The following is a 22,547-nucleotide window of genomic DNA, read 5'->3' on the forward strand; positions in this document are numbered from 1 at the left end:
AAGGAATTACTGTGAACTGGGTGAGACTGAGATAAATTGAGGAATAATCTTCCTGTGCTAGGTGAAGGGAGTTAAATAAGTAGTTCCTGAGTTATGACAACCCTTTAAAAAAAGAAGTATGAGTTCTAATTTCACATCCTTTGCCTTTCTCTTGATACATCTAAGCAAACCTTTTCCTAAGAGTGGGGAGCAGAAACAAAAACCTGTGGCTAAGATACAGGACTTGAATAACTAGATGTCCAGGACCAGATGGAGCCCAGCATCAAAATTAAAGCAGTTCCATCACTCCATCAAAGTTCTGTCACTAGAGAACGAATGTGATTCTTTCCAGGGTTGGAGGTCAGTATATAACCTTTATGCTGTGTAGACTTGTGAATGAAGAGAGGAGACCAAACCCAGGCTCTGGTCCGTACGCCAGACCCATAAGCCTCCAGAAATGGTGCTCTTCCCTCTGGCTTTTGGTGTGGGGAGTGAGCGGGTGGTCTGGCTGCTGCTGCAGCTGAGGCTTCCCCTTTGAAGTGCTGGAGAGCTGCAGTGTGGTGAAGGCCAGGAGATAGTCCAGCTTCCTCCCCCATGTCTGTCCACGTTGCGTTCCTGGGAGCTTCCTTCCTGAGGATGCCTCTTTCCAAGGCGTTGCTACTTGGAAGAGCTGACCACCTCGAGGCTTCAAAAAGCAAAACCCCTCGCAGCTGCTGCTTGCCCCCTCTGCTCTGGGAGGCCAGAATCTCTGCTGCTTTGGGCATGACAATGGACTGCTGCTGGAGAGTAGCCCTCACCTTGCTAATTAGCCCAGAAACTCATTCTCTCGCCCTGTATAAGGCAGATGGCAAATATCCATGTCTGAGCTGCATGGAGCTGGAAGGGAATTACTGTGAGGCCAGGTGTACACAGCCTGTGTGTGTTCCGCGGTGAGCTGGCTGCGGCTCACCAAAGACGTGTCCAGCTTGAAAGTCTCCTCCATGTGCAGTTTGTTACAAGGGATGCTGCTGTGCTCTGTGCAAGGAGGCTTTCCTAGGGCTTGGCTGCTGCGAGCGCTGGATTTGGTGCTCAGAAGGGAAGGGGTGCAGCTCCTGCCCAAAACCAGCTTAGCGTGATCTCCATCAGCCTTGGGTTTTTTATGTGACTTCCTCTGAGCAAAGGTTTGCCATTACCTTACGTGCCATGGGAAAGGACTTGTGAAGGCAATAAACCAGCAATGTTTTGCCCTCCACCAGCGCGTTCTCTTGGTGTCAGTTGCCAGACCTGCTCCTCGGTGATTTACTGGAACCCAACACGGAGGAGGAGGGGACCCTGCTGGGAACTGTGCACTGTTGGCAACTAAGCTCCAGTTGCGGAGGCTTTAACTTAACAGTTTAGTCTACAGTTGTACAGAAATAACATCCAGCTCTTGCTTGGCTCAGAGATCCAGTGATGGAGAGCGTGTCAGCAAGGGAGGGAGGACAAGGTGACCTGCCTGATGAAGAGGAATGGGCAATTTGCTTGTCTGCAGTTGCATCACTAACATTTTTCTTCCACCCCCCTGCTTCATGTCATCTCTGGGAACCTAATGTTCTGCAGAAGTGTTTTAGTGCCCTTTGTAGTACGGTCACTTGCCAAGTTCTCCACTGAATTAAACTTCTTGTGGAGCTGAGAGCTGGTTGTGCTGCAGAAATCCCAGGAGCCCACCCATGATCACTGCCAGGTGGCTGTGGACTCCCTACACTCCGCAGGGCTGCCTCTATAGCTGGTGGCCCGTGGCAGAGCACCGTGTGCTCTCCAGAGCTGGACTTGCCCTTGGTGGGATAACAACACGGGGTTCTTATTTGCCGAATGCATTAGCATAACCTTAAACTTGAGTCAGTTTTATTCCTTAACCCAGGCACAATTTGGAGTCCACTGCTTCTCTTTTTCCCCCTAAGAAAAGGCGTGTAGGAGCTTTTTCTCTGGCAGGCACAGGTTTGCAGAACAGCTTAACTCTCCCCTTGTGGCTCAGCCACGGGATGTCTTCTCTTTCTGGTGTCAGCCGCATGGCTCTGAGTCACTTTTCTGTGTGCAAGTTCAAATGTCCATAGTGCCCTGGGTTGGCAGGATGCCCAAGTACAAGAAGATAGTCACTTTGCCCTTATGAATCAAGTTTTGAGTTAATTATCTGTTTGCTTGGACAGAGGGTGTCCTTGCGTGTTGGGAAGATAATCTTGTGATCTGGACCAGGGTCAGAGGAGTTCAGAGCTTTGGCAGAGCAGTGGGAGGGAGGGAGCGATGGGTGGCTCCCCAGGATGAGGTCAGGGGCCATAGGCCTAGTCGGGGATGTGAGGGCTGGGTCCTCATCCTCTTGCTACCATGAACTCTGGGTATGGCCATGGGCAAGTCACAGGTCACTTAAACTTGGCCTTGGCAAGTGGAAAGGAGTAATTCAAGGAGGTGGAAGTTAAAGTGGAGAAGATAGTAGAGGGGACTGGGAAGCCAGAGGCCCAAAAAGAGGTGGATGGTAAATCAGAAGTATTCATCATTTGTGCTGCAACAACCTAACGTGGGGATGCTAACAGAAGTCCCATGCCACAGTCCTGCTCTGCGGTTTAGAAGGGCAGCAGTAGGTCGGGGGCGTTGTATCACCTTGTGGAAGGGGGGGAGAAAGCCCCAGATCTGTGGGGTCTTCCCCTGCTAACACACGAGCTCTGTGGCGAGTAAGGGCTTTAGTAGAGGCTGGCTGTTGAGTTTTGCTGGGGCCTTAGTAGGTGCCAGGTTGGGGTCCCGGGGTGGAATGGGGGGCGGCTGCTCTGATGGTGCCGGCAGAGGGAGAGCAGAAATCAGTTGTGATGGATCAGCATGGATACAGTGGGAAGGGAACAGGTTGGTGGGACAGTGGGATACCTTGGGACACAAAAGGATCTCGCAGTGTGGTGGTGTAAAGCCTCTCTTCAAAGAATTGTTGGGCTGCCTTGTGCTCCTAGGGCTAAATGTGTAGTGGAAAAGCATTCTCTGAATGGCCCTTAATGCTCTGCTGGTCTTGTGTAGCACTGTGTGACTGGTGTTCCTTTGTTTTTCCTTGCTTGCAGTGCCTCTGACTGTCATGGGCGATGCCGGCATGGGACTGAACGTCTCTCCTCCTGACAACACTGCTCAGCAGGACTCTCTCTTCAGCATGACGGATGTGTTTCTCATCTCGCTCATCACCGGGGTTTTTACTTACTGGTTCTTCTTCCGCAAGAAAAAAGGAGGAAGTCCCAGAACTCCCCAAAATGCCATCAGTGTAAGTAACAACTCAGGCAGCATGGAGTGAGTGTGGTTTTCTGTCTTGCTTTTGTCTTCGGAGGCTGTGTGGGAAGCTCAGCTGGATTCTGGGAGGTCCCCAGGTGAGTGGACTTACACCTGAAGTGCCTATCCCTCCCCTCATGTTTCTTCTGAGCTGCAGGTTCACCTTGCAAAGCAGAAATCCCCATGGAAGAGCCAGGCTGTGGTGCTGCCTTACCCCACTGCGTGGCCCAAATCAGTAATTCGCCTTTCCCGAGCACAGCAGGAAAAGGCAAGGCGGAAAAGCCCCTGGCTGTACTTCAGAACTCCTGAGGGTTGCTTTGGCTGGTCTGTGTTTTCTGATAAACGTCTTAATTGAGTGAATCTGGAGAAAGGTGGACTTGCTCTTAAGCAGATTTCCTAGCAGAAATCTTATCTGGTTTTAGCTGTGAAAAGAAGAAATAGTCTTGGGGAGCTGGAAGATAGTTCCTGGGCATGAGCTGCTTGGCAGCTCTTGTGAAACTTGCTGGACTTTGATGCCAGGTTACTGCAGCAGCAGGAGACTGGATTTGGAGAGGGAGAGGTCCTTGTTCCACCCTGTCTTCGGCAAAGGGCTTAGGTCCAGGAGCAAGCTGTGTTGGTGGAGGTCTGGGTGCATGTAGTTCTTTGTTGCATGCTGAACTTAACATCAGTTTTCTGCTGGGCTTTTTAGCTCATTCCATCTGTTTCCTTCTGGAGCATCATTAGAGGAGTAAAGAGGTTTGAAACCCGTTGCAGCAGAGACCATAGGTGCTGATGTCGTGCAATACCTTTCCCTTCAGTCTCCTGCAATATGTTCCCTTGCCTGGGTGCAGTTTGCCCCAGAGAGAAGCCCAGACTCAGCCTTAGCCCAGCTCTTTGCTTTCCAATATTAAGCCACCACGCAACAAAGGTGAATCTTCTGGCTTTGCAATACCAGCTGCAAATTCCCTGCAGGCCTCCTGAGTCCTCCGTGGTTGGTTGTGAGCCCATGCTGCGAGGAGGGGCAACGCGACAGCTGGCTGCTCGCAGTAGGGCCAGCATTTAACACACAGTTGCACCAGTGAGGCGTCCTGCATGAAGCAGGTTTCTCCCCTTGGTGCTTGGCAGGTGCTGCTCTGGCAAGAAATAGTTCTCAGTCCTTTGTTTCCAGCGTTACAGCCTGGCGTGGAAGGGCGCTGTGGCAGGACCTGTCCGTAGGCTGCTCAGATGAGATTTGGTGATAAGCCAAGGCATTTCAGCAGGACATTGATGCTTCTGTTACCCTGTGTGTAAAAGCCAAATCAAAGACAGCAAGTGGTCTTGGGTCTGTTATCTCACACCCGTGTGTCTGCCTTAGTGGGTTATGCTGCTTTCAGTTTTCAGGGCTCATCGTCGAGTGTTTGTGTTGTAATTCAGGTTGTAATTGAAACGGGGCGGGTTTGGTCTTGTTGTTTCTGCTTTGATCAGATCGTGACCCTCTCCTTGGTGGCAGAGCCCTCTGCTTGAAGGCAAGCCTGGGATGCCAGGTCTGTTGTGAAGTCTCTGGGTAATGGGAAGAGCAGCACACAGCTCAGAGCAAGCCCTAGAGCAGGCTTGGTGTTGCGGAAGGATGGAAAGTACGTTCTGTGGCTGGGAGGGGTTTAAAAGGAAGAAATGTCCCCGGCAGCAGTACCTTGTGCAGACAGGTGCATGCAAGGCTGGTAACAACCCGGCTGGCTATCTGTGCCTGCTTGGCCTTATCTTGGGAGTTTGGTTTGTTGGATCAGTCGGATGCTTTCCCTCTTGTGCCTGCGAGAGAGGGCTGTGTGTGTCTGCATGCAGCTGCCTCTGGAGATGGTAACAAGAATGGCTGCATTGCGAGGAGAGCCGAGCTGGCCAGAGAAATGGCCCTGTCAGTCTGAAATTTGATCCTGACACAGCGCAGGTGCTTCCAGTGCTCGCTGGCCTTGTGGCTGTTTCCATCCACCACCCATCACCTGCAGCTCTTCCAGAGCCGGCGGTGACCTTGCAGAGAAGTCACTGCAGAGGGGCTTGCTGACCACCCCAGGTGTGTGTTACCACCTTGTCCTGCTGCAGGACCTCAGCACGTGAGCTTCCATCCGAGACTGGCTGGAGGTTTTGGCTTTGAGCTGACTCACGGGCATATTGCCTGTGTTTCCTCTGTGGAAAACGCCTCGTGCTGCCTGCTCCGTCTACATGGGAGGCAGCAACTCCTGTTTGTAAGAGCTGTGGAAGAGCAGCACCTCCCGTCACTGAAGAGATGAGGTTGCTCAGGACCTTGTCTGACACAATTGCATTTGGAAAAGTCACAGCAAGGCAGGCGAAGAACATGAGGAGGTTTTGAAGTTGTTTTTCCCCATACATTAAGCCCGACCCTGCCGTTGCCAGCTGCAGCCCTGCTGTGGTCGCCGTAAGCTGGTCTGAAGACAGCGTGGACCCGTAAGCCAAGGCTGTGGCTGGTGGCACATTCATCCTCCGGGACGGAGACAGCAACTTCCTGCAGCTTTGCAGCTTTGTTTTATGGGACACCTCGATCTGGGAGGGAAAGGAGTGGGGTAAAGAGGCCTTGGATTTCCTTCCCTCCTGTTATCCTTGGGGTGGAGTTTCCTTTCTGATGAACAAGCAAATCGGCAAGATACAGGATCACACTGGCAGCTGCTGCCCGTGGCTGGCTAGAAGGCAAGCTGGTCTGTGGGCAAGCAGGGAAGCTGACCTGACCTGTGAAGGCAGAGAGCCCTCGGTGGGGCTGCTGTAAGAGCTGTGGAAGAGCAGCACCTCCCGTTTGAAGCAGAGAGTCTTGACCTTAAGAGGTGTTGCTGTTCTTCAGCGAGTTCTCTGCAGCTCTGCCTCAACTCACCAAACTGTCCTCAGCTGCTTTATCTGATGGTATTGGGTGGCTGTTTCTGTCACTTCGGCCCCCAACTTTGGCTCCCAGCTTCAGCCTCGGGAGACTGGAGGACGACAGTGCTGATCAGCAATTCAGACACGTCACGACGGCTGCTGCTTTAACAGGTGTGCTTGCAGCGTGGCAGAGTCTCTGAGCAGAGTCTCTGTCCTGAACACAGGGCCTGGCACCTCGGTGCCCTCCTGGGGGTTTTTTTGGGAGCCACCACTGAGCAGCACACCTCGATCAGCAGGGTCTGTGAAGGACACGCTGCCACCGCTGCCCTTGGCTGTGCAAGAACAGATGCATGGTCAGCATTCCCTGTTCTGGATGGCACCCGGGCTGGGTTCACTCTGAATGGTTCCACTGACCTGCCTGGCTTGGGAACAGTTGTGGTCTTGCCCTGAAGATGTGTCCCTGGGTTCAAGTAGTGCTCAGGTGCTTGCTGATCCCTTACCCTTGCAGCCAGGCGGAGCTGTTCTCCCTGCCGAAGCCCCCAGACAAGGGGCAGAGCCCAACCTGCGCAGTCGTTGCTTGCATGCAAGATGTCCTGAGCCTGTGTGGTGTAACACGTGTGTGGGGCAGGCTGGGATGCTGCTGTCTGAGGATCCCTTGTGTCTTGACCATTTTCAGCCTTAATTGAAACCAGCAGGGCAGCCTTCCCCACAGCCTGCTCTGCAGATGTCGTTAGGGACAGCGGCTCTCCATCGCCACGCAGCCGTGACCACCGCGCTTCCTCGCAAGGGCGTTGCTGGGGAATGCACTAATTTAGTTTTATTCTTTTTCTCCGCCTCCTCTGCATGTTTCTCAATCGCAGTTTTCTTTCCTTTCTCGTGTCCCTGCTCTGGAGTTGTGCAGACTGTCACCCTGGGGAGACGCAGGCAAGACAGCAATTGGTACTCTGGGTGTCACCCCCTCCCTTTTCCCTGTCTTTAACATTGTTAGGGGCAGAAATTGGCTTATCTCTATTCTGCAGCTATAGAGAAATCCATTCCCTGGTGCTTGTGGGGCTTCCTGTGGCAGGAACTGCTCCAACTCCTTAGCCTGATTAGCTCTCTTTGCTGCCTGCGTGTGTGTGAGAGAGAGACCGACCATCTCTAATTTAATTTAATAGGATCCTGAGGAGAACAAACTCCTTTGAGCTACCTCCGTCATGGCACTGCCATAGTTACCCGTAGCGTTGCTTACGCAGTGTCTGGAATCGTTTCATTCAGCTACAACGTAGACTTCTTTTTTTTTTTTTAAAAAAAAAAAGAATATATGTAAAAGCAGCTGTGATATAAACAGTTTCCAAGGTAACAAGGCTGGGGGAGGGTTTTGTGTCCCGTCCCCCTGCTCCATGCGGATGGGAGAGGGACGTGTGCTGCAGAGGATCCTGGGAGGTTTCATTCTCCACTCCTAATTCCTTTCTGCCACTGCTGCCAGATGTTGCAGTTTCTCAGGACTGCGCGGATCCACTCACTAACTTCCAAAGCCCCACCACGAGGATCTGAGCGGACAGGACCACTCCTGATATGACCTGTGCCGGGACCTTTTGTGCTGACTCTCTTCTCCTTAACAAAAGGCTGCCGCTTGGCTTTAATGCCCAGGAGGAGCAGAATGGAGAGGCCTGTGTGCGTGTTGCTCCAGAGCTAAGTTAGATCCGTCCCCCCACACCTCCCCTCGCAGACAGACGCGCTGCCCTGCGACTCTTTGTCTGCCTCTTCCCTGCCCCGACCATGGGCTGCGCCTACTCGGCCCCGCGAGAAGAGGCGGCCGTGGCGAGGTGAGTTGTTCTGCCCGATGGGCAGGTGGGATCACGCTGGCTCGGAGTTGTTCCTGCCACCCCAAGGGTGGGTGGAGTGGGGTGCCTCTCCCTGCTGGGGCAGGAGGAGGAAGGGGAGAGGCTCTGCTCGGAGGCAGGCTGCTCCAGAGGAGACCTTGCTGCCGGTGCTCGATGTCTTTGCAACATCCAGGCTGTGCTCTCACTTCTGGATGGACATGTGTTTTTGGGAAGAAAGCCACAGGCATGGGAGCTTCCTGAAGGAGAGATGTTCAGTCGAGACGGAGACTTTGGTATCGTTGCTGAGCTGTTGCGAACTTCCTCCCTGCTCCTTTTTCCTCCTGAAATCAAAGTGACAGAGAGCCCCTGGGAGTCGCTTGCGCTGCGGGCTCTCCCCAAGGGTGGGCAATCTGTACAAGCTAAAGACTCGCTCCGACAATGGGGTTAATCCTCTTTCTTCCACCCGTCGCTACTTCTGACTCGTAGTGGCTACCCTGAGCTGTCCAAGCTGGAAGAGCAGTTGTTGCCGAAAACGCGCTTTCTTTTCTCGGTTTTTCTGCCTGAGCAGTGAAAATGAGTGTCATTTCAGTCTTCGGTGTCTGTGCATTTTTGCAGCTCAGATTTTCAAGCCTGATGAAGCAATTTCAGAGAGCCAGACTTATTTCTTCTGTGTCTGAGCCACAGACTCTTCTCCACCACAACGCTTCAGTGCAGGGTTGCCTCCTTTGAAAACAGATGAGCTCCGTGTGCTACACCCTTTTCTTTTCCAAAGGAAGCTTGCTGAAAGGATCTGAAACTTTTTTTTCCTCTTTTAAAAGTGTTTGGTTTAGCAGTTGACCCAACAGCTATTTTAATTGGATCTCATTTGCTGAGGGCAGTAAGCCAAAGAGGTTCGTCAGCGAGCCAGAAGCTAAGTGAGAGCTGAGTCCTGTGAGCGGGCAGGGTGGCAGCTCTCCCGAGCCCCCGTCCCGGCGGTAGCACGGGCAGGGTTCTGGAGCTGCTTTCTCCAAGATGCTTGGGTATCCCTGCTCCCAACAGGGGACTAATGACAACATGGGGAGATTGCTAACTGTTGAGAAAGCGAAGTGGGGCACACGAAGCAGCTCCCTCCTGGGAGCACAGCTGCCTGGGGCAGCTTTTTTGGGTAGGGTTCACTGGCCTTCAGCGTGTGCTGTCTGGGACTGTCAGTGCTGTCAGGCCCGGTTGTGGAGCTCCTTGATACCTTTGGGTAGCAAGGGGTGCTTGAAGGCGTGCTTTACTGATCATCCCCCACCCTGCCGCTCTGTGTGTGTGTGTGTGCTCTGCAAATGTCTCAGAACATCCGCAGAGGTCCCTCCCTCTGGGCTGCAGAGTTTAGGAAACTGTTAGTGAGCTCTGCACATTCTCACATGGGCCGGAGCCAAAACCATTTGTTTTTTGCCTGGAGGCTTCTCTCTTCCCACAGGAGACCCAGCCTTGCATTCTTCCATTGTGAAAGAGAAATGGGAACGGGTCCCACGTTCCTCTGCCCTGCTACCAAAGCTCCAGTGGGGAAGACAGCAAGTGAGGTCCTGGCACTTGTCTTCCTGCCTTGAAAAGACCCCGACACTTAACCTGACTGTAGCCAGAGCCAGCTCTGCTTGTGGGGCTCCCAGGGTCCCCAGGGCTGGGTTGCTCTCACCCTGTGACACTGAAAGCCCATGCTTAGGGTAGCAAAGCTCTTCTGACTCCCTGCCTGAGATGAGGGCAGCTGTAGTGGTGTGAATGTCTGCCTTGATGTTTCCAGTGCTCCTGTGGTCTGTCCCTCTCCCGAGCTCCACGCAATAATGCAAACGCCCTCTGAGCTGGAGATCTGCGCTGGGAATGGAAACCCTGGTGTGGGAATGAGCCCCGTGGGACGTCGGTGGGCAGCGGTTGCCTTGCCAGAGGCTCTGTGGGCCTGATCAGCTGCATCTGTCTGGTCCACTGCATCTGTCTCCAGCTCTGGGACTCATGTCTGGCGTGCTGTTTGGAGGTCAGAACAGCTGGGGTTTAGCCCTGTCTGACTTCAGGCTTGGGGAGTCTGCCCTGAGGGCATGGCTCAGGACCTGTCCACCATGGAGGGAGAAGCAGGGAGCTCTCCATTCCCTTCTCTTCCACTGTGACTTGGCCTCTGAGATTTATCTGGAGACTTACTCTTGCGTCATAGCTCTGAGATCCTTGTAACCTGCTCAGCTGTGAAACCTCTGAGCAGTTGGTAGAGTAAAGGTTTCCTGATAGCCAGGGTTGAGTTCCTGAGCTCTGCCTGTGGGAGGATTTACTGATGGAGGTGAGACAGGGCGTCAGCTTTTCCTTTCTGCTCTGAGAGTCCCTGGTCCATGGCTGTGTGCAGAGAAGTCCTGCAGCCGAGCAATGGGCATCCCTGGGACAGGGTAAATAAGAGTGGTTGATGGGGAATCTCACCGCTTTGGGCAGCCTTCCCAAGATCTGATATGGTTTGAGGGCAGCTTTTCCCCATGTGCTCATTCCTGACCCTACAGAATGAACGTGCCCATCTGAAAGGAGGTTCCTCCTGTCTTTCAGAGCAGCTCCAGTGAGAGACAGCAGCTTCATTGAGAAGATGAAGAAGACGGTAAGTTTCTTGCTCTGACTATGTGGGGTGCTGGGAAGGTGGGGGAGCTTTTGTCCTTCCCAGTTTCCTCTGGAGACTGTCTGACTGTCAGCAGAGGGGACTGGTTTGGATACAGACACGTGTCTGCTGCAAAGAGCATCCAGAAGAAGGCTGTGTGGGCAGGCAGGAGTAGGTCTCAGTCTATGCCTGAGAGTTGCTCTTAGAAAACTAAAGTGATGATTTGGTGCAAAAGAAAGTGTGATACAAGATCAAAGTCAGGAGGGAAATGTCAGAGGCTTTGAAGTCATTGGCTGGCAGTCATTTATCTGCGTGGTTGGTTCCCAAACTGGCTCACTCTGGAATGGGAGTTGTTGTACACAGACCTGGCAGCTTTTGACTCTGTGCTGGACTGAAAGCAAGAGGAAGCAGAGGAAGATGCAAGGGCTGGATGTATTTTCCATTTGACTTCCAAGTAGCTGGCTTGCAGCAGAGCAGGAGCTCCGGTGCTCAGGCACTATCCCAAAGCTTAGGCAAGTCTGCTTTCTCATCCAGGGAGCTCCCTGTTTCCAGGAGTCGCGCTGCAGCCTTGAGGCTGAGGATAAATCCTGAGGGTTTATTCTTTGCTTAGGGTTTTAGTCCGACCCGAGTCACCTCTCTAAGACTGACAAGACGGTCAGTCTGACAGCTTAGCCTCGAGTTTTCTGCTGCAAACCCGGCGTAGCCCCGTACAAGTGCAGGCTCCTATTTGCCTTTAGGTTGTGGTCCAGGGCTCCTGATCCCAGGCGTTTCCTTTGTCTCTGACAAGATGCTTCCTCCATGCGTTTGCCAAATGAGTAATCACCATTTAACAGGGATTTCTTTTTCTCTCCAGGGGCGAAATATAGTGGTTTTCTATGGTTCCCAGACGGGTACAGCGGAGGAGTTTGCCAATCGCCTCGCCAAAGATGCTCATCGCTATGGCCTCCGGGGCATGGCAGCGGATCCAGAGGAGTATGACTTGGTAATTTAGCCATGAACAGCCTCAGGACAGGCAACATCCTTTAGCGTCCCCTAAAAAAAACCAACAAACTCACACCAGAAAGAGCCTGGCCAAGGGATAGGTGCCCTTTATAGTAGTGTCATTTAGGGGAGGAAAGGAAATCACATTGGCCTGAGAGATGGGCTTGGTCCTTGCCACTCTACAAATTTGGGGTGAGCTCTGCAACATGACTGAAAGAGGAAGGTAACCTGGAGTGTTTGAGAGTCGTCTGTTGGCAGCATGAAACTTGCCCCATGTTCCTTCTGCAGTCTTGCACAGAGGCATTGGCACTGTGGTGTTCTCCAGAGCGAATGACGATCCTCGTCCGTAAAGCCTTGTATGGAAATCCCATCGCTTTTCTGGTGGGGCAGAAGTATTGATTTACAGTCCAGTGAGGGTGGTTAGCTTTACTTCCCCTGATGTTTATGATGGGTTTGGCCTTTCCAAACCCCTTTTGTAATCAGCTGGTTTACATTACATGGTGCTGCTCTGCACACCAGAGGTGGCTGCATTGTACAAATGGGCTTGCCCAGTAACCACGTTGTGGGATCCTTGAGGGTTTACTCTCTTCCTTTGGTTGTAGTCGGACCTGAGTCGCCTCTCTGAGATTGACAAGTCCTTAGCTGTGTTCTGCATGGCCACTTACGGCGAGGGTGATCCCACAGATAATGCCCAAGACTTCTACGACTGGCTACAGGAGACTGACGCTGACTTGTCGGGTCTCCGATTTGCAGTAAGTGGCTCACTTCCAGTTCGTGCTGCATTTAGGCAGGAAAGTCAAAAGCCTCCAGTCTGCCTGCACATGGCTTGGGTAAAGGCACAACGGGATGTCTGTGCCTTGCACGCCTGTGTTGGATGCGGTCCCTGTTGTCGTCTTCTCCAGGCTTTGTGGACACTTGGAAACAGCTGTCTGGGGGTTTTAAATGCAGATGTCAGAGTGCTCTCTCTCCTTCCTGCATCACAAGGGTTCGCTGGTCATGTCTTGCCACAGACAGCCCAGCAGATATTGAGTACAAGGTCTGTAAATAAGTTACAGGCTGCTGCTGCTGTTCAGGAGCTAACTGAGCAGCCCTGAGCCAGATCTTCTCCCACAAATTAAATCACTCAGAGGAGCGTGTAGCTCTTCCTGTGCTGAGCTGAATAATTGGCTGAGATACAGCCACCTCACCTAAACCCCGGCCAAATTCATTAAGCAACATAATAACTGCAAATGAGCAGAAAACTCACTGCTGAAGTCAATGTTAAGCTGCTCTGTGTAAAGCAGTGAGCAAACGTTTGCTGAGCAGTTTGTGGGAGGCAAGGGACAACAGCTGGTCTCCAGGTGGTCCAGGCGTGGTCCCTCGAGGAGATGAGTTGATGCAGGCAGCTCTTGCATGTTCATCCTCTCAACATGCCTGAAGCCTGGCTCGGAGGAGGTGGTGGTGCCTACTGACCAGGCACTCTCCAGCCGTAGATTCTTACTCAAGGTCCACAAATAGCTGATGGGGAGCTGGGAGAAGTTTTGCTGGCTGGATGGGAGGAATCCAGTCTGTGTTTCTCCACACTTAATCAATGTTCCCTTCCAGGTCTTTGGGCTGGGGAACAAGACTTACGAGCACTTCAATGCCATGGGAAAGTATGTGGACAAGAGACTAGAGGAGCTTGGAGCCCAACGCATCTTTGAACTTGGGCTGGGAGATGACGATGGCAAGTGAGTAGCTTGGCTTGAAGGCTGGTCAGAACTGGCTAACGCATCATGGAACAGACCTTGGCAGGGAGTTGGCTCTATTGCTAAGACAGGAATAAACTCCATAGGACTAGCTGTGGGAGCTGACATGTCTCTGTGTGTCTGTCTGCTCCCTCTCCCACAATCAGATCCCTATACACTTAGAGCATCCTAGGGGATCCTGTGTCTGGGAAGTGCCACATCAGCTTTAAATGGCCATAGTTGTGTACTCAGGAGGCTTTGCAGCCTCCTCTGCCTTTGCCCTGCTGCAGTTCCCTTGCTAACCCAGCCTGCATGGACAAGCTCACCCATCCCTGTGGAGGAGACAAACTCCATCTCCTTGTGAACTTTGTGGTAAAACGCAGCAATTTTTCAACTTAGATGATTTTTTTTTTTTTTTTACCTCTTTATGCTCACCTGAGCACCCTGTGGGTAGCAGCTTAACCTGGGAAACTACATCAACCTGTGGCTTTGCCTCTAAGGGCTGCAAGATCTGATGAGAGGAATGTGCTGTGTGGGGGAGGCTCTGCGCCCAGAAAAATAAGCATTGCCATGGTGGAATCTGTCTCTTGGGAAGGTGACCTGATGCTTGGAGTCAGCGAAGGGAAACTGAGTTGGTTAAAGACAGAGTCTGAATAACAAAGCAGATCTGGTGAAGGGAGGGGTGGCTGGTGTAGCAACAGTTCACTTCCTCCCACACACTTACTGCTCCGAAGATGCTCTCCTGGTGATCTGTGGGCATGTGGAGGTACCAAAACTGCCTGGGTCCAAGGGCAAATGCCTTTTCCCATCGTGAAGGAGGAAGACCATAGGGGTCTCAGATGGCTTCTCTGGGAACGTCCCTTTGCTCCTCCCTTGGGCAGGGTTATTGAATCTCTGTTTTGCCCTGGCTAGCCTGGAAGAAGACTTCATCACTTGGAGAGAACAGTTCTGGCCAGCAGTGTGTGAGCACTTCGGGGTGGAGGCTACAGGAGAAGAGTCCAGGTGGGTGTGGGAGCAGGTTCTTTTGGGTGCCAGAGAGATTGACCACCTCTGACTGGTGGCTGTGCTGTCAGCCCTGACCTGCTGTCCCCTTTCCCGCGTGCTTCTTCCTCTTCCATACTTGAGAGGGCACGTGTGAAGTAAGGCGGTGAGCGAGGTTGTTTGGACTGAGCCTGTCCTGGTGCGAATTTGAACCCAGCTCTGGATTTCTGTTCTGGATGGGTGACATGATGGGTTGGATTCCTTTGTGAATGGTGTTGCTGGGTTGTGATGCTCCCAGTGAAGCTGATATTTCCTCTTGGTTTGCGCTTTCTGTGTGGTCTGCCTGCTCCCTAATGCCTCAAGAGGGGCAGAGGCCTGGAAGTGGCTTTTGTGTGAACTGCAGCAAATCCAGGTGATGGTTCCAACTGCACCTTGTGATTTCCAGTTTGACTTTTTTCTCTCCCCCTTCCTCCTCCAGCATCCGCCAGTATGAGTTGGTGGTGCACACAGACGTGAACATGAACAAAGTCTACACCGGGGAGATGGGTCGTCTCAAGAGCTACGAGAACCAGAAGCCGTAAGTGCCAGTCCACCCTGGGCGAGGTGTTCCAGGCTTTGGCTGATGGAGTCTGTCGTTTCTAACAACACGTGCTGTGTGAGCAGTGTCATTTCTGCAACGCAGCCACCTGGCAAACGTCTGCCCAAGAGGAATGGGCTCAGGTCTCCACTGGGACTCTCTGGGATTCCCCAGTTAATGAATCATTAGCCTTTGAGAAGGTGACAGCATTCACGTGCACTGTTTGGCTGGTACCTTTGCAGCATCTGTCTTGAGGTCACTCGGAGCCTTTCCTCACCCAGGGTAGCTAATGCGTGATGATTGCTTGCAGTTTTGCCTTGGGGAGCTTAGCTGTATTAATTATTTCCAACCTGAAATGTCTCTTTGAGATGTGACATTCCCTGCAGTCTGCTTTTGCATTGCTTGTTCTTAATGGAACAGAAGCTGTTGACCTCTGGGCTGTGCTTAGAAGAAAAATGATCTGTTTTCTGAGCCAGCGTGGGTGGCAGCAGGATCATGATTTGGTTTGTGCTTTGAAACATGAGCCAGGCCAGCCCTGTGCTGAAATCATGAGAACCTGCTCCGGAGGCAGAGGGAACGTGCCTGCATACAAGCAGCGCTGTGAGCCTGCAGGAGAGTAACCCAGAGGGTCTTTGTCTTTCCTTCCAGACCATTTGATGCCAAGAACCCCTTCCTGGCCCAGGTTACGGAGAACCGCAAGCTGAACGAGGGTGGAGAGCGACACCTGATGCACCTGGAGCTGGATATCTCCAATTCCAAAATCCGGTAGCTTCCCATGGGAGACTGGTCTTCTGTTTTGGCAGGAGCGGTCTGCATTAGAAGCAAAGAATGAGGATGAGGCACGGGCCTCGTCCGACACTTCAGAAGGAGACCTTGTTCTTGTAATTACTTAACACTGCCCCTCTGGGCTTCTGTGCCACACATCAGGTACCCCAGCTCTGTGCTGTGCCTGGCCGTGCCAGCTGCCTGTCTGTGCCCCTCCAGAGCTGGCTGCACATACCCGTCCTACCCGAGCAGTCCCAGCTGCAGGAGTTGTTTAGGGGTCACCCAAATGATGAGGGGGCAGATAAGCTACAAGAGAGGGGAGAGTTGGGGATGGCTCGTGCCTGGGTTTGCTTGGCTTAGAAGTACGAGCACAGGGGGATTAAAGCCCCGTTCTTAAAATCCCTCTTGCTGGCTTGAATTCCTCTGTGCGTGCTTGTGAGAAGGCCACAAATCCAGGTGACTTAACGTCAGAAAATACTGCAGAGGTTTTGAGCAGCTTTGCTTCTTGCCTGTCAGGGACCTGGCCTGTCCTTGCTGGAAGTCTGGCCTTGTTCAAGTCTCAGGCAAAACTGCTCTTATCTTGGACGTTCCCTGTAGAAGACCTGGTTTTAAAGCCATTATTCCACAATTGTCCTTTCTGCTATGACTCCTGGCTCTTCGGAGTCCGTGATCGTGAGGGCACTGTGTAGCAGCTCAGATCTCGGTGGTGTCCTACTGCCCCTTGCACCAGCCCACCTGTCTTCTAGCTGAGCATCTCAGGCTTGGGGTGGAAGAGATGCCAGTGCTGGTGTTTCATCTGCTCTCCTCTTGCTCTCATGCCAGGTATGAGTCTGGGGACCATGTGGCGGTGTACCCAGCCAATGACTCCTCTCTGGTCAATCAGATTGGCGAGATCCTGGGCACGGATCTGGATACAGTCATGTCTCTAAACAACTTGGATGGTGAGTATGGATCACCCCTGAGCATCAGCAGTTTTCCTTCAGCCATGGCCTCTGTCCTTCCCACCAGAGCAGGAGCCAGATCACCTTCGGGTCCCGTACGGCACCTCCAGGCAAACAGAGATGTCTCGTGGCTGCTCTGAATGCCGTGCCATTTTAGCAGCAGTGGCACAGAGCCCGCTTGCTGGGAGCCAGCTGAAGTGGGTCAGTTGTGAAACGCACGGGCACGGTGCACCCGTTCAACAAGAAATTATGCAACAGCACACTCCTAATGACAGAGCATCAGCCTGCCAGAGCATCCCTGTGCCACAGCAGCCCTGGAGCTCAATGGGGGCCTTCGTGTCTGAGATGCTGTTATTCAGAGCTTGGAGGAGGCACAGGCTTGGGGACTGAACTGCCAGGAGGGAGCACTTGTGCCAAGCTTTTCTTGGGCAGTGTTCCCAGCAGAGCTGGCCTCTGGCAGGAGGGAGATGGCAGCTGCTGCCCATCTCGCTCCTGAAGCGCTGCAGCCTGGCCTGAGGCGTCAGAGGTGCTGGTCCAGAAGCCCAAGAGCTGGCTCCTGGTTTCCAGAGAGCAAGCAGCTTTACTGCACCGCTGGAGCCTGTGGCCCCTCGCGTGGTGTCCCAGGCTGGGCGGCCTCACGCTGCCGTTCCTGTCCCTTATGGACCTCTTAATTTGCTGAACTGGGTGGCTCCAGGCTCGGCTGCTGGTGCTTGTCTTTGCCAAGGGGGCTCTCAGCACAGCTGCCCGTGGCTGAGGGAGACAAAGGACACTTTTTGAGGCCAGATCTAAGGAGGTGTAAGTGCGTGAGGCCGAATTGTCCATGCTGAACAGCCTCCTGCTTGGTCTGAGAGTGTGCTGGGTGCCTCTGCGCATGGATATCTCGGAGCAGGGAGCCCCATTGGGAAGCATGACGTGGGTGTTGTGTGGTGGTTTTGTGGGGTTTTTTTTTGCTGATAAACTGTCAGGCAGCACCTGTGAGACACAAATGGGCTGCTGGGAGATGTAGCTACCAGAGAGGGAGCTGCCCTGTGCTGGAGCTGGTTCATCCCTAGGGCTGCTCTCTCCTCACTAATGCCTGTTGCCCTGCTCTTGTCTCCAGCTCTCGTACACTGTATGTAGCTGCCAGCACAAAATCTCTAACATAAATGTGCGGTTGCTGATTTTTAATTTTTTTTTTCCTCTCCTCTTCTCTCCTCCAGAGGAATCCAATAAGAAACATCCCTTCCCCTGCCCCACGTCCTACCGTACAGCCCTGACATACTACCTGGACATCACCAACCCGCCCCGCACCAACGTCCTCTACGAGCTGGCCCAGTACGCCACGGACGCTGGCGAGCAGGAGCGCCTCCGCAAAATGGCATCGTCTGCTGCCGAGGGGAAGGTGGGAGCTGTGGCTTTCCCAGCAAAGCTGCAGGGTGGAACTGGGTCCAGGGGGGATCCCCAAAAAGGGATCCAGGACTGTTGGGCACCACGTGCAGAGAGCTGAGGGAGTGCTTGCCAGCATTGTAGGGAAGCCATCACGCATGTGCCGTCCTTGCCCGCAGGCTCTCTACCTCAGCTGGGTGGTGGAGGCCCGGAGGAACATCCTGGCCATCCTGCAGGACATGCCCTCGCTGCGCCCCCCCATCGACCACTTGTGTGAGCTCCTGCCCCGCCTGCAGGCCCGCTACTACTCCATCGCTTCCTCCTCCAAGGTGAGCGTGCTTCCAGCAGGGACTGAGGCTGCTGAGATTGCTTCAGCTGCAGCTCCGCAGTGCCACCATCCCTGCTCCGAGCACATGGGCAATTTGCCCTGGTGACCACAGAGGTTCATGGAATGGTTTGGGTTGGAAGGGACCTCAATGACCATCTAGTTCCAACCCCCCTGCCATGGGCAGGCACACCCTCCACTACACCAGGTTGCTCAAAGCCTCATCCAGCCTGGCCTTGAACACTTCCAGGGATAGGGCAGCCGTAGCTTCTCTGGGCAACCTGTGCCAGTGCCTCACCACCCTCAGAGGGAAGAATTTCTTCCTTAGAGCTAATGGAAATCTCCCCTCTTTCAACTGAAATCCATCACCCCTTGTCCTGTCACTACACGCCCTTGTGAAAATTCCCTTTCCAGCTTTCTGGTAGACCCCTTTAGGTACTGGAAGGCTGCTAGAAGATCTCCCCGGAGCCTTCTCTTCTCCAGTCAGATTCACTCTTTACTTTGTGCCTGAAGCCCTGAGGTTGTTGGCAGTACTGAGGGAAGCTCAGCACTCCTGTGATGAGTCAGAAACCAGACAGAAGCCCCATGCGGGGTGTGCTTGGAGGCTCGAACTGCCAGGAATGGAGTAGCTGTCCCAATGTTAATACTGGGTTAAACTTCTGCCCATCCCTGAGTGCCAGGGACTGAGCTGTGGGGTTGCCCAGGACCTCAGGTGGGGCTCCCTCTCTTGCCTGGTGCTCACATCCTTTCCCTGCAGGTTCACCCCAACGCCATCCACATCTGTGCTGTGATGGTGGAGTACGAGACCAAGACAGGACGCCTGAACAAAGGGGTGGCCACCAACTGGCTCAAGAACAAAGTGCCCAACAAGAATGGGAGCAACTCCCTGGTGCCCATGTATGTCAGGAAGTCGCAGTTCCGACTGCCCTTCAAACTCAGCACGCCTGTCATCATGATCGGACCAGGGACAGGCATAGCCCCTTTCATCGGCTTCATCCAGGAGCGGGCCTGGCTGAAGCAGCAAGGTGAGTGCCCAGGAACTTCCCTGGGGACTGGAGCTGCTGCAGAACGATGCTCTGTGGGGCCAGTCAATGCCTCCAAGGTGCAGCTGGTGTTGCTTGCATCACTGACGGGTCTAGCAAAACGCAGAGGCAGTGGAGCAGGGTGAACAGCAGCAAAGTGTTTGCCCAGCACGAGGATGCTCTGTTCTCCTTTCTTGGCCACAGAGGACAATTAGGGGCAGATAGACCTGAGCCACTTCTCTGACCTCTGCCACCATGTCTCTGAATAACCCCAGTCAAATCACTTAGAAATGAGTCTGAAGCACATGGGTGCTTCTGGGGGTCAGTCCTGAGCTTCCCCTCACAAACAGAAGCAGTGACATGTCCTGCCAGCCCAGGGGCGGCAGAGCAAAGGGCGGGTGGGGAGGGCATGGTTGGGGGCTGCGGGGCCAGCTGATGGGTGCCGTGTGACTGCAGGCAAAGAAGTGGGCGAGACGGTGCTTTATTATGGCTGCCGCCGTGAGCATGAGGACTACCTGTACCGTGAGGAGCTGGCCCGCTTCCATCAGGAGGGAGTCCTCACCCAGCTCAACGTTGCCTTCTCCAGGGACCAGGCTGAGAAGGTACCGCTCTAGTCCCCCAGCCACTCACTCACACTGCCCATCATCGCTGCCAGCTGTGGCAGTGGGGGAAGAAAAGCCCCTGAGGGCTGGAGACCCCCAGCGTGGGAGTCCCGTCGCTGCTGGGGAAGGCCCATGGCAGCCATAGGAATGCCCAGCTTCTCCACTGTCTTGTGGAGCCATGGGCATGGGCTTGGCTTCCCCACCCTCACCATGGCCTGTGGCATGGGGGTTTCTGCCCCTCTGCTCACCCTCTCCTTGTTTCCTGCCAGGTTTATGTTCAGCACTTAATGAAGAAGAACAAGGAGAGCATCTGGAAGATGGTTAATGAGGGGAACGCTCATATCTACGTGTGCGGGTAAGTCCGGTGGCAGGGAAGGGACTTTGGGAAAACGTTCCTATTCTCAGGAAAGTAAGTGTGACTCAGTTGCCCCACTTGTGCGTGACAAGCCCTGGGAGGGTTACACTGTCCTTGTTCTGGAGGAGGGTGGGAGTGAGCCAACGGGCCGCGTTTGGGTGCTCGGGGGTGATCGGGCTGATGCGTTACCGCCTTGCTCATGGTCGTCTTCCTTCCAGCGACGCTCGCAACATGGCCCGGGACGTGCAGAACACCTTCTACGAGATCGTGGCTGAGTTGGGGGACATGAGCCAGCCCCAGGCCGTGGACTATGTAAAGAAACTGATGACGAAGGGCCGGTACTCCTTGGATGTCTGGAGCTAAAAGTGGGGCTGGCGGGGCTGGGGAGAGAACGGGTGCCCAGGTGTGGGCCCGTGGGAGGTGGAAAGTGCCTGTTTGCCCACTGCTGCTGCGGGTGACAGCGTCGTCCACGGCCCACAGCTACCCCAGTGTCACTCCCAACCCCTCCTGGGCTGCAGCAGGCCCCCAGGGTGGGCTGTGTACCCTGGGGGCAGAAGGGGTTGAGAGGGGCAGGGGGGTAGCTCAGGCTGTTGTCCAGGAGCCGTAGTGCCCCTGGTACCCTAGGGAGCACCTCATGGCACCTGCGTTTGCCTTGAGGTCAGGGACACAGCTGATGTGGGGCAGGAGGGATGGATGGTACCAGGGGAGCTCTGGGGTCCTTCCCTGAACATGAGTGTTGCCTTATCCCCTGGGGCTGGAGTCCCCCTGGCCTGCCAGCACGGGCAGCCTGGGCACAGCAGAGGGGTGGAGGAGCTGGCAGCCACCTGTGCTGCAGGTTTGGTGTGAGGGCACAGCATGGGGCAGTACTCTGCCCTCGCCTCCCTCCCACCCTGTTGGGCCATCTCCAGACTAGAGACGTGGGGCTGGCAGCCAGCTCTGGGCACAGAGCTGCCCCATGCCACCAGGACCCCGCAGGCACCCCGCGCCTTTCTCCCACTGCCCGCCTTTGCTCCAGCACACAGCAGGGAGGGGATGGCTCCTCTCCCCTCTGGAAGAGACCCAGCCTTGAGGGAAAGGGGTCTTGGCCCACAGGGGCCTTACTTGCTCCCTGGGCTCCTGCAGCTGGCAGCTCCTCTGTGCCCAGCCCCTCCCTCCTGCTGTGTCCGGTCATTTTTTAAATACTGTTTTTATTTTAGCATCTTTGTGATTTAATCATGGGGGAAAAAAAAGACTTTCAAGCTGTCCAATGACTGTAAATTATTTAAATACATTTGCCATTGGAATAAAAATCCTGTTTCTGTAGTTTGCTTCCAGCCCTCTTGCTGCTCAGCCAGAGGGAAGAGGGAGGTGGAGGAATGATGGGGGGAAACATGGGTTTAGGCTGAGCTGGAGCTGGGGGCAGCCCCTGCCCTGGGGTGCTGTGCCAGCAGCAGGGGGTGGATGGCTCTGGGCTGAAGCACAGCTGTGCTACACGTGCTGTTTGGTTCCCAACACTTGAGGAATTTCTGGCAGCAGTACAGGGCTTCTCTTCCCCTGGTCCGCAGGGACCCAGAAGTGCTGCTGGGCCCCGCTTTGGGCAGCCAAAGCTCTGGCCACAGCCCGTGGCATTGGGGCTGTGGCCGGGGGTTGCTGCAGGAGGGAGCTGGCAGCACTGCCCTCCCATCCCCATCACACCAGGCAGCCGGAGATGGTTTTTCTCTCCTCCTGAGACCTTGTGTCAGGGGACCACTGCCAGGTGAGCCAAACCAGCAGAGAGTGGAAGCTGTTCTGAGACCACCCTGGCAACTCGAGGCAGCACCTTCCCTTTATTTTCCCATGTGCATCCTCCGGAGGTGCTGCCTGCGCAGCTCCAGCATGAAGCCTGGTTCGGGCTCAGGGTGCTCCCACCCCAGCCCCCTCCACCTGGGAGGCACGGGAGGAACCAGGTACGACACATCCCAGCACCCAGCCTGTGTGCACGGCTTCCAGCTGCCCTGGAAATCCAAGGGGGCTGCTGGGGCAGCCAGGGAAGCACTTGCTTGCAGCCGATGGGATGTGGGGGGCTCTTTCCCTCTGCCTTCCACACCCCGGGCTGCCCCGGCTCTGCAGGGCTCGGGAGAGAAGGCCTCATGCCTTGCCCACCCTAGGAGCTGGCATGAGGCACCCATCAGCCCCATGCCCTGCCTTGTCCCAGGGAGCTGATGCAAGCTGGGCAACCCCCTGCCTGCAGCGGGGTGGGGGCACTAGCAGAGCTGGGCTCAACCCAGGAGAACCATCCCAGAAAATGTCTTCAAGGCAAAGGGAAGGGGAGCAGCTGCCGCGGGCACCCTGCTTTCCTGGAGGAGGATGGCACCCAGGAGGGGGGTTGCGGGGTGCTCCTGCCTCCTGGCGAGCAACTCGGTCACGGATCCAGCACGGCAGTGAACACATGGTCTATTTGCGAGCAGGCCCCAAGCTCTGTCCCACACCCCGGCTTCCAAGGAACGGCGTGAGACACCAGAGTCC

General features: G+C 54.4%; 1 protein-coding gene across 1 annotated transcript in view; it reads left to right on the forward strand.

Moving 5' to 3' along the window:
- POR (cytochrome p450 oxidoreductase) overlaps positions 1–21,299 on the forward strand; it is a 30,520-nt gene extending 9,221 nt beyond the window's left edge. Inside the window, 16 exon segments of the mRNA XM_086624740.1 lie at positions 3,036–3,187; positions 3,189–3,229; positions 10,398–10,446; positions 11,297–11,425; positions 12,027–12,176; positions 13,009–13,133; positions 14,043–14,132; positions 14,590–14,688; positions 15,337–15,453; positions 16,276–16,394; positions 17,594–17,775; positions 17,939–18,088; positions 18,842–19,109; positions 19,563–19,708; positions 19,978–20,063; positions 20,282–21,299. Of these exon segments, the coding sequence (XP_086480866.1) occupies positions 3,050–3,187; positions 3,189–3,229; positions 10,398–10,446; positions 11,297–11,425; positions 12,027–12,176; positions 13,009–13,133; positions 14,043–14,132; positions 14,590–14,688; positions 15,337–15,453; positions 16,276–16,394; positions 17,594–17,775; positions 17,939–18,088; positions 18,842–19,109; positions 19,563–19,708; positions 19,978–20,063; positions 20,282–20,426 (2,034 nt within the window). The 5' untranslated portion in view covers positions 3,036–3,049 and the 3' untranslated portion in view covers positions 20,427–21,299.
- The last annotated feature ends 1,248 nt before the right edge of the window (positions 21,300–22,547 follow it).

Source organism: Tauraco erythrolophus, chromosome 21 (genome assembly GCF_009769465.1).
Source record: "Tauraco erythrolophus isolate bTauEry1 chromosome 21, bTauEry1.pri, whole genome shotgun sequence".
In the NCBI taxonomy this organism is placed as follows: domain Eukaryota; kingdom Metazoa; phylum Chordata; class Aves; order Musophagiformes; family Musophagidae; genus Tauraco; species Tauraco erythrolophus.